This window comes from Astatotilapia calliptera, chromosome 13 (assembly GCF_900246225.1).
Source record: "Astatotilapia calliptera chromosome 13, fAstCal1.2, whole genome shotgun sequence".
Taxonomy (NCBI): domain Eukaryota; kingdom Metazoa; phylum Chordata; class Actinopteri; order Cichliformes; family Cichlidae; genus Astatotilapia; species Astatotilapia calliptera.
Window position 1 is genome coordinate 5,437,559 of NC_039314.1, and position 16,413 is coordinate 5,453,971.

The window sequence follows — 16,413 nt, forward strand, 5'->3', positions numbered from 1 at the left end:
TATATATATATATATATATATATATATATATACATACATACACCTGACTTCTCAAATGGGAAATTAAATTTTAAATGAACTGGTTCTTATCTAGGACTATCCTGTTCTACCTGAGCTCTCAAAGTGCTTTATGCAACATTCCTTCACTCATTCATACAAGCACCTTGTTTTTCTAAGCTTTAGTGCTTTCTATTTAACATTCACACACACTGACAGTCCAATGCATCCTCCCCAACAATATTTGGCATGAAGACTGGAGCAGCCAGGGCATGCAACAACTGCTGTGGTACGAAAAAATAGTGAATTATTGATCTGTGTGGTGACAGGCCTAATCTGAATAAAAATGTAGTGAAGTGTACATTTTGTTTTCCTCAGGTAGTAATGTGTAGTAGCGTGACAGTTGTGCACTACCCCTGGAATGAGCTGGTGACGCTGATCGTGTTGGTAGTCTGGATCGAGCTATAAATGAAGTGACAATGTCACAGCTTTTCTTATTGATCTGGGCAAAACTGGCAGTTTTTTCAAGCCATGTTCAGTAGATTTGATTGGTGATTTCGACAGGCGGTTTTTCTGTCTCACTTACTCAGATCTCTCTCCACGTTCATTCAGATAAGGCCTCGGTGCTCTTAACTGCTCAGAGGCATTACCAGAATAGTGGGGCTCTGGTATAGTATTTCTGTGATGCAGCAATACAAGAATGTTTGCATGAATATGGTCTAATTTTCTAAAGGGGAAAAAATTGCCCATAGGGTATATCTCCAGTGTACCGTTGCCACGTGTTTGCACATGTCACAGTGGGTTAAGATATGTGCAAAAAGTATACAGCATGTTTGAGAGTATGTGTATCTGCAGCTGCCTTTCCAAAATCCCATTCGAGTTGCTGAGCGATATGCTTTGGTATCAAAAGTGAAAACTAATCTAGGAGCTGAAATTCTGTCTTCATTCACTGTCCTGACACTTTGCCTTTGCCTTACAAATGGCCCAAACAAGATGCAAACATGTAAATTGCCATCAGAGGAGATGGAGTGTCAACTTAAGTGTAAATGGCACAGATAGCGCAACTGTCAGATAGTAAAATGGAACCGGGTTGAGATCACCGTGAGCTATCTGTAATCAGAAATGGAAGAAAATTGCTTTGCTGTGCGAGGAGGATGCATGGAATAGAAAAAAACTAAGGGAAAAATCCAGCCAGACTTACAGTCCCTTCCTAGGCTGAAGGGGATAATGATTTACCTGGGTGTCCTTCTCTCTCCATCTGTCTCCGTGCTTTCTGTCTCTATAATGCCATCATTCTTCATCTCCTTATCCCTCCTATCGCAGCTCTTCATTGTGGTCCCTGCTACAAGCTGTTTTCTGTTAGATGCATCACATAACATATTCTCCGCACATTTATTGTGTGCGAAGCTGACTGCTTTCACTCAAGAGCATCCCCCATCTGTTTTCTCCCTCAGTACCCCTGTCCCAGGGGGCTAAATGGCACCACAGTCAGAACACACCAGCAATGGTCAGTTTCACTTCCTGACCACGCCGAAAGCAGCAACTAAATAAAACCACGCTAAAGCCATTCATTTTCTCTTATGTTTAAGGGGGGTGGTGGCGTGACCCCTTACCTGCAAACATGCATTTTATTTGAAGAACCCGAGGTGGTAATGTGGTTTCTATGGCAATGAAAATAGAGTCATCAAAAGCCCAACATTACAGGGTTGCTTTTTATGTAGTCAGCCAGCACTAAAAAGGGATGATAGAGGTTTGTAGTGGAGACAGAGAGACAGTGAGAGAGAGCGCACATGAAAATGGTGGATAGCAACAGATGTCCGCGTACGAGGCGGCCTCTGTAAATGCTCCACCTCTGCCATGATAAGAACCACACAGGCACACCTAAGCCTATTTACGCACTGAGACCTCTGTAGCCAGAGAGCGATACATTCTGTTGAGAGAGAGGCTGTTTGTATTGTGCTGCTTGCAGAGACTGGGTGTGCATCCCCCCTCTGTCGCGCCGTCTTTAAGCGTTAACAGTGCAGAACCTGTGGAGTCCTGGCCTCCTTCTCATCTATTGTTACAGGACAGAGAGAGAAAAAAAATGGCACGCTTTGGTTCAACGCGTCAACCTGCAAAGGAACGAGGTGTGGACCGGTGTAATGTATGCTCCCACTCAGTGTGCTGAACAGCGTGCCATCTCAGAGAGCTGAGATCAGAGCACGAGTGGGGTGCGCGTACGAGGGGCCGATGTGTTTCTTTCTGTGTGTCTAGTTTTGCCCTCATGTGACTCTTTCATGTCCTCGCCTGTGACTATAAGCTTGTGTGTCTGTGTGCACGCACATGTGAGCAGGCTTCCATTGAGCATTCTGTAGTGTGTAACGATTGTAAGATGAGTCACCCCTCCAAGACAACACCTACCAACCATCCCTCTCTGTCTCTCTGTCTCCGTCTCTTACACACACACACACATCTAAAAATGATGAGAGACATGGGGAGCAGAGTTTCAGGCTTGCTCATACATTCACATTCAGAGAGAGAGAGAGACAGAGAGAGAAAGCAGTCTCGTTGTAGCCTCTTTGCTCCACATTTTAAAGCAATTCCTCTCAGATTTATTTTTATTGATTACGGTTCACAGAAGGAACAGATTCTCTCACGTTTATTTCAGGAGCAGGGTTTGTGGCTGGAATCTAATAGCTAAACGGGTTGGTGTGATGGTTGTGTCCGTGACCACACAGTCGGGTGATATTTATTCTTCTACTCCTATTTTCACATTTTTAGTTGGCAGTTACTGAAGCTACACAGCAAACAGTTGGTTTCTATATACATAATATGGTTAATTTGTTTCAATACATTATGAAAATATGACATGTTTTGTTAGTATATTATAGATACAGCACAAGCAAGTATATAAGAAATATATATAGCAGTATGTACGGAGGCTCAGGGTGTAGCTTGTTTAAGTCCAGAGGCCGACCGAGTGGACTTAACCATCTGCTGTAATCACATGGGAGGAAATGTTTGGGTTATTTTTTTGTATTAAACCTAGTTATTGTCCCTGTGGTTTCCCTTTTGGAGTTCAGTCAGTGGCTGAGCTGTCTCTCATTTGGGTTGGGTCAGTTTGTTATGTTTTAACGTTTTGTTGAGTGTTAATTTTGAGTACGGTTCTTGTTTTTAGTTGACCTCTTTTATGGGCCCACATTTTCTTAGAAATAGCTTATTTTGCTGAGTGTGTATTTCTTACATTATTTCTGTGTTTTTCTGGGTCTTTTTTGTTTTGATTTTTCGGTCGCAGCAGATGGATGCCCTTCGTTGAGCTCAGGTCTGCCTGAGGTTTTTCCTTCCCACTGTCGCCAAAGTGCTTGCTCATTGGGGGTCCTTTTGTTTTCTCTGTATTATTTTAGGGTCTTTACCTGACAATATAAAGTGTTTTGAGTTAACTTTTGTTGTTATTTGGTGCTATGTAGATAAAAGTGAAATGAATTATATAATAAAACCCACATTTTGGAAATGACACCTGTGCCTGCAGGTCCTTGGCTGCTTAGTCCCTGATAGTTGGACATTGCTGGCTGTTTGCTGTTTATATAGTGATAAGCTTAGGTCCCTCTTATCCCTCTTTGCTCCTCTTTACTGACAAACACGCAAAAAAAGGTTTTTCCTTGTTCCAGTTTCACCACAGTTGGGGTGGCTATGTGTGCAACTACAGTTAGTCTGCAAACCGTAAAACTGAAGTATCAATGGCGCCTCTCTTGGCATAAATCTATGTGTTTTCCAGCTAATTACATCCATTTCATGAACAAGGAGGTCTATTATGTTTGAGCAAATGAAACCTTAATTAACAAAACTGAATAAAAAAATAGTTCATTGCATTGATGATTTTCATCTGGCTCTGGCTAAAAAGTTTTTATGTTTTTGGGGGCTCCAAACATTTCTGCATGCTTCTGTGGTCTTACTTTAAGTTAAAGTGCCTCGTGCACGCTGGTGACACTACTGTGATTGCAAATAGACTTTCTGTGTGGAGTATGTGCTAATTGTGAGAGTGAATTGGGTTTTTTTTTGTAATAATCACACAACCGTCCACATCTACCACCGTGTAAACTGTGGAGAAGGAAATATTTTGTGCAAAGGCCTGACAGACTTTGAATGCGTCACTTACTTTCTCGTGGCTGCGGTGCAGGAGGTAAAAGAGGTCGTTGATTAATCGCAGGGGTGGGCGGTTTAATCCCCGTCTCCTGCTGTCCACATATCAAATTGTCCTGTCCGCTGCTCCCAAACGTTGCATTGCAGCGGAGTGAGTGCAGACTGATGAGCAACAAATTTCCATACCTTGTGTCATGTGTACTGTGCATTCTAGACTGTGATTCATTCTCACAAACTGGCACACGAGCCTTTAGGAACAAATCCCCGACTGTTGTAGTGGAGCTGCTCGGTAAACACCAGTCAGCTTGTGGTCAGATTGGGCCGCTACCAGTAGCCAAGTTAGCAGTATGAGAGCAAAATGAGGCATCACGCTCAGGAACTGTTGCTTGAATAAATAAAAGCTGCAGAGAGAGAAGGATTAGTGTAACTGCCCTATATTAAAAAGCAGTCTTCTCCCTGCTTTCACATTTGTCTGTATTGATTCATTCTGTTTGTAGCAGGCTTTGAGTATTCACATTTCTTTGTTCCACTTGGGGGCGGGGGGGATTTGGTGAATTATGAGCTTGTTCTCTGTTTGCAAGGTTGAACAGTGCACAAGGCTCGTTTATTCGATAGTCATGCTTTGAATATCTGCGCAGAACAGCAATTACAATAAGTTCTGTATAGGAATTTGAATAGCCTAAAGCTAAATACAACACTTCTAATCTCGGGCTCTGGAGAAATTAATGCTAATGAAACAATGCCCCCTTGATGTTCGAGGAGATAAATACAGCACCACTGATATGTGTGCGCATCAAACGACGGTGGGCTTCATCTTTTATTCCGAACAAGCGTCCTCATCAGCTCGTAATGCTTGTTGATTTGATGGATGCGTGCTTGATTCCACGTGATTTGATTGCTCGTTCCTCGCAGTGGGCCTCGTTAGAAACTGTTGAACATTCACCGGGCGAAGTGGCGATTACGAGCATGACCGTATCTCAAAGCTATGTGCTGAGTGACAGCCACAAGGTACCGGCCGAAACACTGATGACCCGCGTTAATGGTGCATGACCGTTTTCCTGACAAGTCCGGAGGTCATTCTGTCCTGCCTGCTGTCCTGTGTGTGTGTGTGTGTGTGTGTGTCTCCCTCTCTCTCTGTTATTCAGTATGTATGGGCAAGCCAGAGGTTTGATTTGCACACTCGCTGAGGTTCTGTTCCAACATTGGCACGGCCACTCAAGGATGATAAAATACAGTGCTTGGATGGGAGCTGTGAGCCGCGAGCCCGCGGGCTGTTCACTAGAGGATTTTAATTTTGTTTTTTTCTCTCAGCTCTTGCCTCTTTCCCAAATTGTTTGTGCATTCTTGCATTCACCAGTGTGATTACAGCTGGGAATGGGCAAAGCTGTACAGTGATATGTGAAATTCTGTGTGCCACTGGTCCAAATTTCTGTTACCATGATTAGTTACTCGTGTGATCCCCAAAAGGCATGAAGTTAAAAAAGAAACATAATTTTTTTTACAGTAAAACAAACAAACAAAAAAACAGATGTGTAGACAAATATAGCTTCCCAAAATGTGGTTCTGCTCTTTACATACAAAACATACAAAGCTCGCTAAACTGTGTCGCTCAATTAGAAATCACACCACTCTGTAAAAGACTGTGGGTTAAACCCTATTTCACCCCAGCCGCAAGGAAAGTTGACTTATTTTTCCCATTTTATAGCATTTAATGAACAAACACTTATGTGGACTTCACGAATATACCCAAAGAAGCTATCATTATCACTTTATTTTTTTCTATTACTGGTTGTTCTCTATAAATGGCCTTTTCTTTGTGTCTACAGGTTTTCACATTCTAAATCCATCCTCGAGCTGGTTCCTTGTTCATACATGCTGGAAAACTTAAAATCCACATGGCCTGTGCTCTTAAAATACTTTACTACTGTTTTCCCGCGAGTTAGATCAGAACTGACCAAAAAAAAAAGCAACCCCCTTCCTCTTGGCATAATCTGCAGGAGCTGGTTACTGTGGCATAATTAAAGTCAGTTTTAAAGGATGAAGAAAACAGCCTTCTTGGTTGTGTAACTGCTCTGATCCTTAAATAACTGATATTTTCCTGCGTGTGAGCCGGCTGTGGAGCTCCACAGCTGTATTTGTCCATTTGTATTGTTTGTGTTTATGTTTTTTGACAACGTTTGCCGCCCTTGGCTGGGCGATATTTAAAAAACAAAAGAAATAAAAGACCTTAAAAATTTCTCAGCAGCCTTCAGCTGTTAAATAGAGGATATAATAAATAATAATAGTGCACGTTGTGTTGTTCAGCATTATTCCCAATCCCCGGGATGAAACACGACACCGAGCTTATAAGGTCTCGCACATCAGCAGTGTACTTGTCCTAGTTATATTTTCTGGGCCTGATAACCTTGCATTGCGCTGTGCTGGATCGAGATTACGGATCAAGTTTAATTGAGTCTGGTAATCTGATTTTGGCACAGGGATGGAGGATCCTGGATTAAAGTTGTAACTACAACATAAACGGGATCAGGGGCCTCTTTAGCTGCAGAGGCTAGGGGACAATGGAGGCATGTTTAGATGTAACATGCCACTGCTAATCCAGCATAGGCTAAACTAAGCTGCCCTGTATGGTAATATAGTTGCCTGGCTGTAATGAATTGCACTGTCAGGGGAGGGAGGGGCTGGTCACATTGCCCTGCTGTACAGACACAGTAATAAAGTGGCCACAGTGCTGTGATGTAATATGATAGCAATAATGATAATAACTGGAGTTGAAGAATCACATTTGAAGCTCGCTGCTGCTGTCCCTAGATGACATCCCGCTATTGGCTTCTGCATGCAATGGTACAATAGGGAAGCGCTGTTTAGAGCACGCTGCGAGCTACACCAATAGCCTATCAGTCATCATGACAGCCAGGTCAACAAGGGAATTGCAACTTCACAGCCTGCATCTGTTGCACGGGACAGGAAGATCTATACATAACGTAAATATAGAGCATGTAAAACTCAGGAGTAGTAGACTTTGGGAGGCAAGGACGATAGAAAATTCTCTTTACGGTGTTACTAATAAATGAGAAAATACCAAGTGACAGAAAAATATGAAAAGAAGAGGTGAAAAACTTTATAGCCCTTGAGTCAATGCTCAGCACTGCATATTGTGCATTCACCCCACTGAAGTCATCTCTTCTGAATTGCTTCTGCAGTTTGCCCCCACACCACCCCAGGAGCATAAACACTGCTCCTAGAAGCCATATGAACAATTTGTTCTGGGCAGCCTGTAGTCTACCTCGCCATTTTTCTCTGGGCTGATCCATCTGCTGAAGGGAGCGTCTCCCTTCATCCTTCTTCCTTTCTTTCCCTCTATTTTCTGTCTCCGCGTGCTCTCTGGGCTGTAAGGTCTTTTTTAACCTTTATTTGTCCACTGGAGGTTTCTGCTGAGCATGCATGTTCCGTTGCAGCTCTGCCCTTCTTCACATTCATACCCCGCCGCTGTATAGTCTATGTTGCCCTATAAAAATGGCAGTTCCTCTACTGTTGGCACCTTGCTCAAGGGTACCTCTGTTGTAGTTGTTGAAGAAGGGCTGTTACTTCACTTTCAGTCAGGCTATTTCCTTCTGCCAGCTGCTTCCTTCTCCTTTAGGCAACCGTTGTCCTTCTTTAGCTTGTCTGTGAGCCGCCAGCTCTTTTGCATAATGCTTGCTTGTTTACTTTTTCTATTCCCGACTGTAACCAAACATTAACTCTTGCACTGTCGCATCACAGGACAGATGTTTGTGATGGTTGTAATTGATTTGTAATTAATTTTGGAAAATTCTCTGAGAAATGATGTTGCTAGTGTCTGATTTTTCCTGTAGGGCTGGAGATTATTGAACATTTTCATAGTAATATTTCAGCATTCTTCGAATATCTCGTTTAAGCATTTGATCCATTGAATATCTGAAAATACAAACACCCATTTCCACATGGCACAGTAAGTCTGCTTACTTTGGCAGTCTTAGAAACATTTTTATTTTGGTGTTTTTGATTGTGATTAATGAAGGATCAGAATTGCTGCAGATTAATTTACTGTATATCATCTAACTACATTGTTGTTTCTGCTCTCGTTAATGTATTAACAATATGATTGCTCTCTTGGCAGTCATCACCAAAACTAAATGCCTTCTACGTATTAGGAATCTGACTTAAGATGCCCTGTGTGCAAATGCTATGTCTGCTGGTTAAGCTGTGTAGACCTTTGTTCAGCTTTGGAAGCACCTGATCTTAAGCTCCTCTGTCAACAGCGCAGCTTGGCGATGTTAGTCTGTCTTAGTTTAGCTGGCTGCTGGGAAAGGTACATTCTGCTGTTAGCAGGGCTTTGAGGCTAATAATCAATATCCAATTTGCATAACTAATACTGTTTCTAAATGTGTTTCAAGTATCTTCACGTATGCTGCTGGAAGAAATGAGCAAATTAAGCAGGTTCTAAAATTGCTTGATTATTGACGTGGTGTTAATGGACAAATGTGCCACAATGGCAAAAGCTTGAAAAGATGGTGAGACTCTTTATAATGGCATGCTGTAAATAATTTGAAAATACACTAAAGGTAATGTTAAGTTGCAAGTCAGTTGATGTTTTTTAGCTATTAGACCTCTGTGTTTATTTACACTGATCACTTCATATCAGATACACGTGGAGGTACACTGGTTGTATTCTATAAGGGTTATATGTTATGTCCTATCCTATTTCCCTACAGACAGGGTCTGCTGGGATTTCATCCTGTTTGAAGGGGGTCTTTCCTTTCTGCTGTCACCAAGTGCTTGCTCTAAAAAGGGACCTTTGATTATTGGGGTTTTCTTTGTATTATTTTGGGTCTTTTCATACATTTTAAAGTGCTTTGAGGTGACTGTCTTTGTGATTTGGCGATATACTAATATAATTGAATTGAATATGTCCATCTGGGTCCAAGATGTTGGCAGCAGATCAACTGGGAAGTCAACCATGATGGAACCTTGCTGTATCAAGATTGTTATTATGCAAAGAAAGTGGGATGTTGAAGCTTAACACTTTGAGCTTTTTCTGTGTTTTTTTACTGTTCCTGGACATGGACATGTCTTGTGGTCAGTGGGGATATTTCTTCACTGAAAAGTGGAATTGCCATTAGAGTCTCGGGGGGGGGGGGGGGGGGGGGACGACTTTAGATTAGGTCCTGTGAGACATACACAATGAATGAATACCAGAACACAAGGTTCTCCAGCAGAACATTTCATTGTAATAGACACAATCATTGTTACACACATCACCTGTTTTTATGTTTAACTCATTCTCCCATAAAAACGGCATTCAACAACCTCCTCGTATCTGTTATGATACGTTTTGGCACCTCGCTATGTATCAATAAAGAAGTGAATATGTTCCAGGTTTTGCTAAGTGTAGCTGCATAGAGAGCATCACTAACTTCAGATCCACATCCAGTCATTTTGTTCTATAACAAATATGATAGGCCTGGCTTTCGAGAGATAAAAAGAGTACTAGAATAAGGTACTGTATGATCAGTGTGTTACTCAAATACGTAATGGCAACATGCATATCATCTTGTGAATTTTGTGGGGGGAAACAGCTCAGCAGCTGTTTATTTAGTGGTTTGAGAAATGGTTAAAGACTCAGGAGGTAAGAGACTGACATGAGCCAATAGTATAAGCCAAATGATGATGATGATGATGATGATGATGATAATGGCTCCCATGAGATTGTTTGACTTCCACCTAAAGCCTTTTAACAGGAGCTGCCCTTACTGTGACATGTGATGATTAGCATCACGTGTGTGTGGGCAGGTTTTTTTCCAGTTTTTCCCAAATGCAGACTGATTTCAAAGAGAAATGTTTTGTTTTTTTTTAATTTTCTTTTAAGTTGAAATGATGTTTGCATGGGGTTCATTTTCATGATCTAAACTCATATGAAGCGCTGTTTGCTTTTTAAGTACATAAATCAGCTTACTGAATTGGCGGCTCCATTTCAGGAGGATTTCGGATGCTTCGGGCCATGATTCTTTTCAGCACCATCAATTCATTGAGCTGTAATTAACACCAGTTTTGTCCTTCCATGACATCACTTAAAGACGTCATTCAAACTTAATAATTCCATGAAAATCCGTAACTACCAAATTATGTGAACAAATTGGAAAGCGTTCTTCGTGTTGTATTTTCACCCATAAAGGCCACTTCCTCTCTGTTCTTTCTTTGCTCTGTATGTCTTTGCTCAGGTCTGATGGCAGACTTTCCTCCAGCTCTCCTTCCATGCCTGCATCTTGTCATTACTGTCCAAGCTCCAAGCTCCAAAGCCATATATGTCAAAGTCAGATCAGTTGTCACACTGTTGTGTCTTCCACTGCTTTTCAGAGTTGGGAACAAACAGTTCTTTAAAAATGTCATGTTTTTTGTCATTGTCGCTCATAAACCTGCAGAGAGTCATCACCTGACTTTCAAGTTACAGTTAAGCTACAGCTCTATAGTGGAGTCTATAGAGGCAGGCAACTGCTTTTAGTGAAAACCTCCCATAAACCCACTACATGCATAGCACCAGATGGAGCAAGTTAGCTCCTAGCTAGTTAACATAGTGAGACATCTGTCAGCTGAAGAGATTTCTATTTCTATTTCTATTTTAACTCAGGTGTCTCCCTGAGTCCAAGGGCATGCTGACATCTTTTCTGGCATAATTGTGGTATAATTCACCATGATAATGTTCTTTGTGATTTTCAAACTAAATATAGTCCTTGATGTCCATTTAGCAGATTAAAATGATCACCCACCGCTTCTTTTAGCCATTGCCAATAAAGCTATGTGGAGCTACTGCCCAAAAAGGTTATAGCTGTACCAATAGATGGTTTATTCAACCACCTGCCAAGTATTTTTGGAAAGTTATTGGAAAGTTTTATTAAACTTTTGTTCACGGTCTTCGTTAGAAAGACACCGAGAATTATCTTACAACATTTGAATGGCTGCTACACTGATGGTGTAATAAGTTAAATTCTGCAACGCTGCGCCGCTTTCTCCTCTTATGTTCCATGTCTTGTGGGTCTTTAATATGACTGTAACAATAACAGGAAGATGGCTCACCCTGTCATCACCCGTTATCTAATGTTTTGAAGGCATGACGTTTTTCCAAACAGTTTACGTGGAAGATTTCTCAGATCGTTACGTGTAACAAATAGTCTGGTGTGTCAAAGTTGTTGCATCGTGCTGAGATGCATCACCTCTAGCAGTCCTTCTGTGGGTGCACGGATGTCTCCCTGGTAGTCATAGTGATCATTGCCAGGGCCACATTTGATGATTTCACCATGGATCTCAAACATCAGATTCTGTGTCAGGCTGACCAAACTGTCATGCTGACTATGATCATTGGTTGCTTGGACCACAGCACACATAGAAATCATCAGTGGAAAAGCTTGCAATGTCCAAACCGATGCCACCAAGAGTATGCTGCTTATTTACTTTGGCATGTGGTGTTGTGCGCCATCAATACATTCCCCATGGTCAGACTATCAATGCTAATTTCTACTGTAATATAAAATCGCACATCATTGCTGCTCACTGCCTTCCCATCCACCAGATACAGGTGTTACTTCATCATCTTCCCTAAGATATAATAATTCAAGCTAAAAGATTGCTGTTTTGGAATATAACTAATATGCAGGTGGTCAGGAGAAGACCGAGAGAGATCCAACATAGCTGAAATGCTGGAAGCATTGTTTGCAGATCAGTGACTGCCTTGAAGAGAATTCATTTTGTTGTTGTTTTTTATAGGCGCAGTGGCACCTTGTAGCTGAAAAGAAAACACATTTAAAGGTTACATTGCAATTTGAAGCTTGAACAGATGACTTCCAGTCTTTCCCTTTGCCTCCTTAAACACACATGAAAAGCTTTATTAGATTGATCGATTGAGCCGCGTCTATCGCATCTTCTCCTGTTTTACATCTCTCTAACGTCCTGTTCTGCAAACCTTTCATTTTAACTCTGGCCACTGCATTACAGCTGTGTTTAAAAAATGCTTCTTGCTGGTCGAGACCCCACAGAGGCCCCAACAGGCTCATCTGCGTCTAGACAACCAGGGAGAGAGAGAGGGAATATCCCACTTGGCTACTCATAGAGACAATGATGCAGTCAGACAGCGTGTCTGTGGATCACTCTCGCAGACACAACCTCACATTGAGCCGGCGGGTTATGGAGATAAGGTGTGCTTTATTTAGCAACGTCAAGATGATGGAGCCTAAATCATGACGCCACCGCTGGCTCCACACCTGCCCGTGGCACAAAGCGAGGGCAGTCCAGCGCACGAGAGTCGAGTGGGCCGACTTTAAAGCTGTCTCTTTTATCTGTGCACAGCAGATCCGAACCGTTCACATGCAGCGATAAAATGGAAGCATTAAAAATGCGTCTGAAGTCTGGGAATTTTTTGTCACCATGTGTGCCGCAAATACGGAAGAAGTTTGTCTTGCAGATTGTAAAACATATGTAAATAAATTTCCGAGCAAATCGACTGTGATGTTGATAAGGGCTTAATGAATGTGTGATAGCATTACCGTCTTTTAGAAACACAAAAAATGACTTCTTTTTTCCCTCTTTCCTTTTTTTTCTGTTTGCCTGGCTCCTATCCATTTTTGTTTGGGTTTTCTTTTTATGTTGGCAGACAAGGAAGCTTATGCTATTGTTGCATTCAGTTGCTCCGGCTAAGTGACAGCTAAATGTCTGAAATGCAAAATGTAAATGCAGGAGGAAGAATGTTCCCTCGACAGGGTTGTTACTCTTTTATGCTGATTTGGACCGCATTCTAACTCAAAGACATTTCCTTGACATTCATTTATATTTTGGCTGCATATCTCGTCAGCGCAGCATACTATGCTTATGCATATAGAGAGCTCATCATGCTGTGACTGTGCAGGCCTGGCTCTTGTTCTTGATAGTTTCTTTTTTTCTTTTTGGATACTGTGTTTATGATGACTTTTTGTCTGATCCCCATTATTTTCCTCTGTCTCTCCTTTTTTTCTGCCTCAGGATCTGAAGAAGGTGCTGTCTTTCCCCCCATACCCTGGGGAGTTTTTGCACCCGGTCGTGTATGCCTGCACGGCGGTCATGTTGCTCTGCCTCTTCGCCTCCATCATCACGTACATAGTGCACCACAGGTATGAAGAAAATCTCCACCTTGATTTTGTTTAAGTATGCATTTGGGCTTTAATCCCTCCCTGCACGTCTTGCCTCGATTTCTAAAATTGCAGCCATTAATTTCACTTCTTCATCATCTGGACATTCAGGCAGACGCTTATGTAATCTCCTTATTTCCCGCCCTTTTACCTTCATGCTTGTTTTTGACTCTTCTGTCACAGATCCTGAGCTGACTGTGGTGTGAGTCAGATGCTTTAGGCTGGCATAAAGTATTGCAGCCTGTCTGACTAAGAGGATATAAAAACATATACACAAATGTGTGTATGTGTAGCTGTGTTTTAGACAGCTACAGCAGAGATATATGCGTCTAATGGATTTCTAAGGAGTACTTTTACCAGCTTTGTTCTTTTTATTCGGCATGGAGATGAGGGCAAAAAAATAAAAAAGTGGACCCTGTGGCTCTTGTGGTTTTGTACGGTGGCATCTGTCTGCTCATCTTAGTTTCATCTGCTGTGAATGCTGTTATTAAAGCAGGAGGGAGCTTGACTGGCGTATTGTTTCAGCACAGCAATTCATCATCTGTTGTTCTTGTAGAGCATCACTCATTTTATCATATCCTTGGCATTAATGTGGTATTATTGTAATAGCTTTCCATCTATTTTCATATAAAGGAACTAAGAAATATCTCAAATGTCACATTTTCAAAAAATATTGTTTTATAACACAGTTATCTGGTATATTCACAGTAAGATTTTTATTTTCGTTGTGTTTTTTTCTGTGGGTGGGGTCTCTGTTCTTACGGAGACTGAACTGAATTTATTAAACTATACGAAGGCGCAGAGGCTTTCGCAGTTTACATCCATCTGTGACACCTGGGATGGAGACAGGGTGGGTCCTTCTGCAGTCAGACAGTGATGACAGCATCTGGGGCTCCAAACAGCAGCATCACTTGCTGTCGTCTGGCACTGCAGTATTGACGTTTGAAGGAAAAATTGGAAATCGCCATAGAGGCAGGAGACTGAGATGTTGTGGTTTCGAGTGAAATGAAAAAAACAATTCCCAGATACTGGTGTGCATTTTGTAGTTTTTCCACAAAATGGAATTAGAGACAAAAAGAATCAATTCAAATTCATTTGAATTTCTCTTTGTGGTGTATAGTTAAGGATTGGATTTTTAAACCTGTATTTTGATTTTTGATTATTTAAGCTACCAGGGATCTACCAGGGGTCTTGTTTTTGGCATTTATCTCAGGGCTGGTTTTAGGTTCTCCATCACTTCATCAGGGATCAAAAATGAGCATAGGACTTTATGAGAGGCCCAGTAACTATGTTGTCAGGGGCACCTTGGCCCACAAGGTAAATTGGTCCTGGGTGAGGGGTCAGACTAAGTGTAATTCAAAATAGTCCTATGAAGACAACATCTTGGCACATATCAACATTGCCTGGTGAATGAATGTTTTGGCACTACCCCGAAGCAAGGGCTGGGAAAGGACTCTGCACATAATAAGCCACATGGGTCCAACCTGCTGTAGGCTCACCACTCGCAGGAAGCGTAGCAGCAATCTGGGATACAGTTACAGGCAAAGGCAGAGACCGTGATAAGACCAGGAGAGACCATTCATTAGAAGGTCAGAAAGGAGCTGCGGTTCCTCTGCATCGAAAAGAGCTGAGGTGGTTCAGCACCTCACTGGGATGCCCAAGTGGTACCCAAGAGGCATATCCAACTGGGCACATGCAACTGTGAGGAAACACCAGGGAAGACCCAGGAAATGCTGGAGAAATTATGCATTGCAGCTGGCTAGGGATCACCCTCATATTCCCCCAAGAAGAGCTGGAGGAGATAACCAGGGAGACACAGGCCTGTGCATCACTGCTTACTTTGCTTCCTCCCCAACATTGAAATGCAGCAGAAAATTGGTTGGAACTGCTGTTCCAATAAGGATGGTAGAGCATCATCGGGATTAAACGATAGTTTAGAGATGTTGTGTTTACATCGATAACACAGCTATGATAATCCCAATAAAATGAACAAAGCCAAGTAGACAGACATTCATTCATCAGAGAGTGCTTTTCGGAGCAAGAATGCAGAAATTCCAGATTAAACTAGAGTGAGAACAAGCCCATATTTAAGATATGATGCCAGAGCTTTTGTGGTGTCTGTCACACACAGGAGAGGGTTAGAGGGCTTTTCTTTCAACAGTGCTCACATTAACAAACTCCAACACCTCCTCCTCCTCCACACCTCCCTCCAGGCTCTCCCTAGTACTAAAACACATCTCTGTTTAGTAACACTTTACTTGTGTAGTATCACTCCAGCTGACTGACAGTATCCAAGCTGTGAAGCATTGGGACTGTGTTAAATGGGCAGAATAGAATAGAGGCTGTCCAAAGGCACCGTGTGCAGTGGGCACGTTGAATCTGTCACATTCTCACTTTAGCTTCCTAACACATACACACATGCATAAATATAGCAATACACTGTGTGCTTTAGTTCTTTCTCTGCTGGCAAGATAATAAGACAGAATATGTGATTAAGAGTGCATGTGATGTATGATGTATGAGCCAAGGAAGAACATAGTGGTGGGTATCACGTCTTTGAACCCCAAATCCTTTGAGTCCAATTGATGAAATTTGAGTCAAAAGTGTTTACAGTCATGACTCAGTGAATATTCGAAAACACTGATATCATGCTGTTAGAGTCAGAGGAATACTTCAGTAATTTCCAGTTTATACAGTAACCATCCAGTTTATCTCTATAAACAGATATCTGCATATGAATTTGCATAATATGCATTTGTATCGAGACTTCTTTTGACCCAAAAGCTTTCTGCTTTCAGGTCCGCTCGTCTGCTTGTAGTCTTATCATATTTGAGCAGGCTTTGGTAAAGAGTCTGTGTGGAGCTGAAACAGGGATTTCATATTCCAATGCAATCTCAAAAGCGTCATTTAGGAGCATAGATGATGGGTCTCCATTCAGCACAATCACAAGCCCTACCTGATTTAAATTTGGCTAATCTTCCCTTCAAGATCGGTCCTTGTGCATCTCAACTGATGCCGGTGTGAAAGCTGTTTTTTTTTTCTTTGTTTTTTCTTTGTTTTTCAGAATGCTTGTGTGTGCAGTCTGCGATTTCACCATAGACCTCAGACTTACAACTCAGGCCTCAAG

At 41.9% G+C, this 16,413-nt stretch overlaps 1 protein-coding gene across 1 annotated transcript in view; it reads left to right on the forward strand.

Annotated features, from left to right (window-relative positions):
- Positions 1-16,413, forward strand: part of adgra1b (adhesion G protein-coupled receptor A1b) — a 185,033-nt gene that overhangs the window by 140,569 nt on the left and 28,051 nt on the right. Inside the window, exon 15 of the mRNA XM_026189076.1 lies at positions 13,141-13,268. Within this exon, the coding sequence (XP_026044861.1) occupies positions 13,141-13,268 (128 nt within the window). The remainder of the gene's footprint in view (positions 1-13,140; positions 13,269-16,413) is intronic.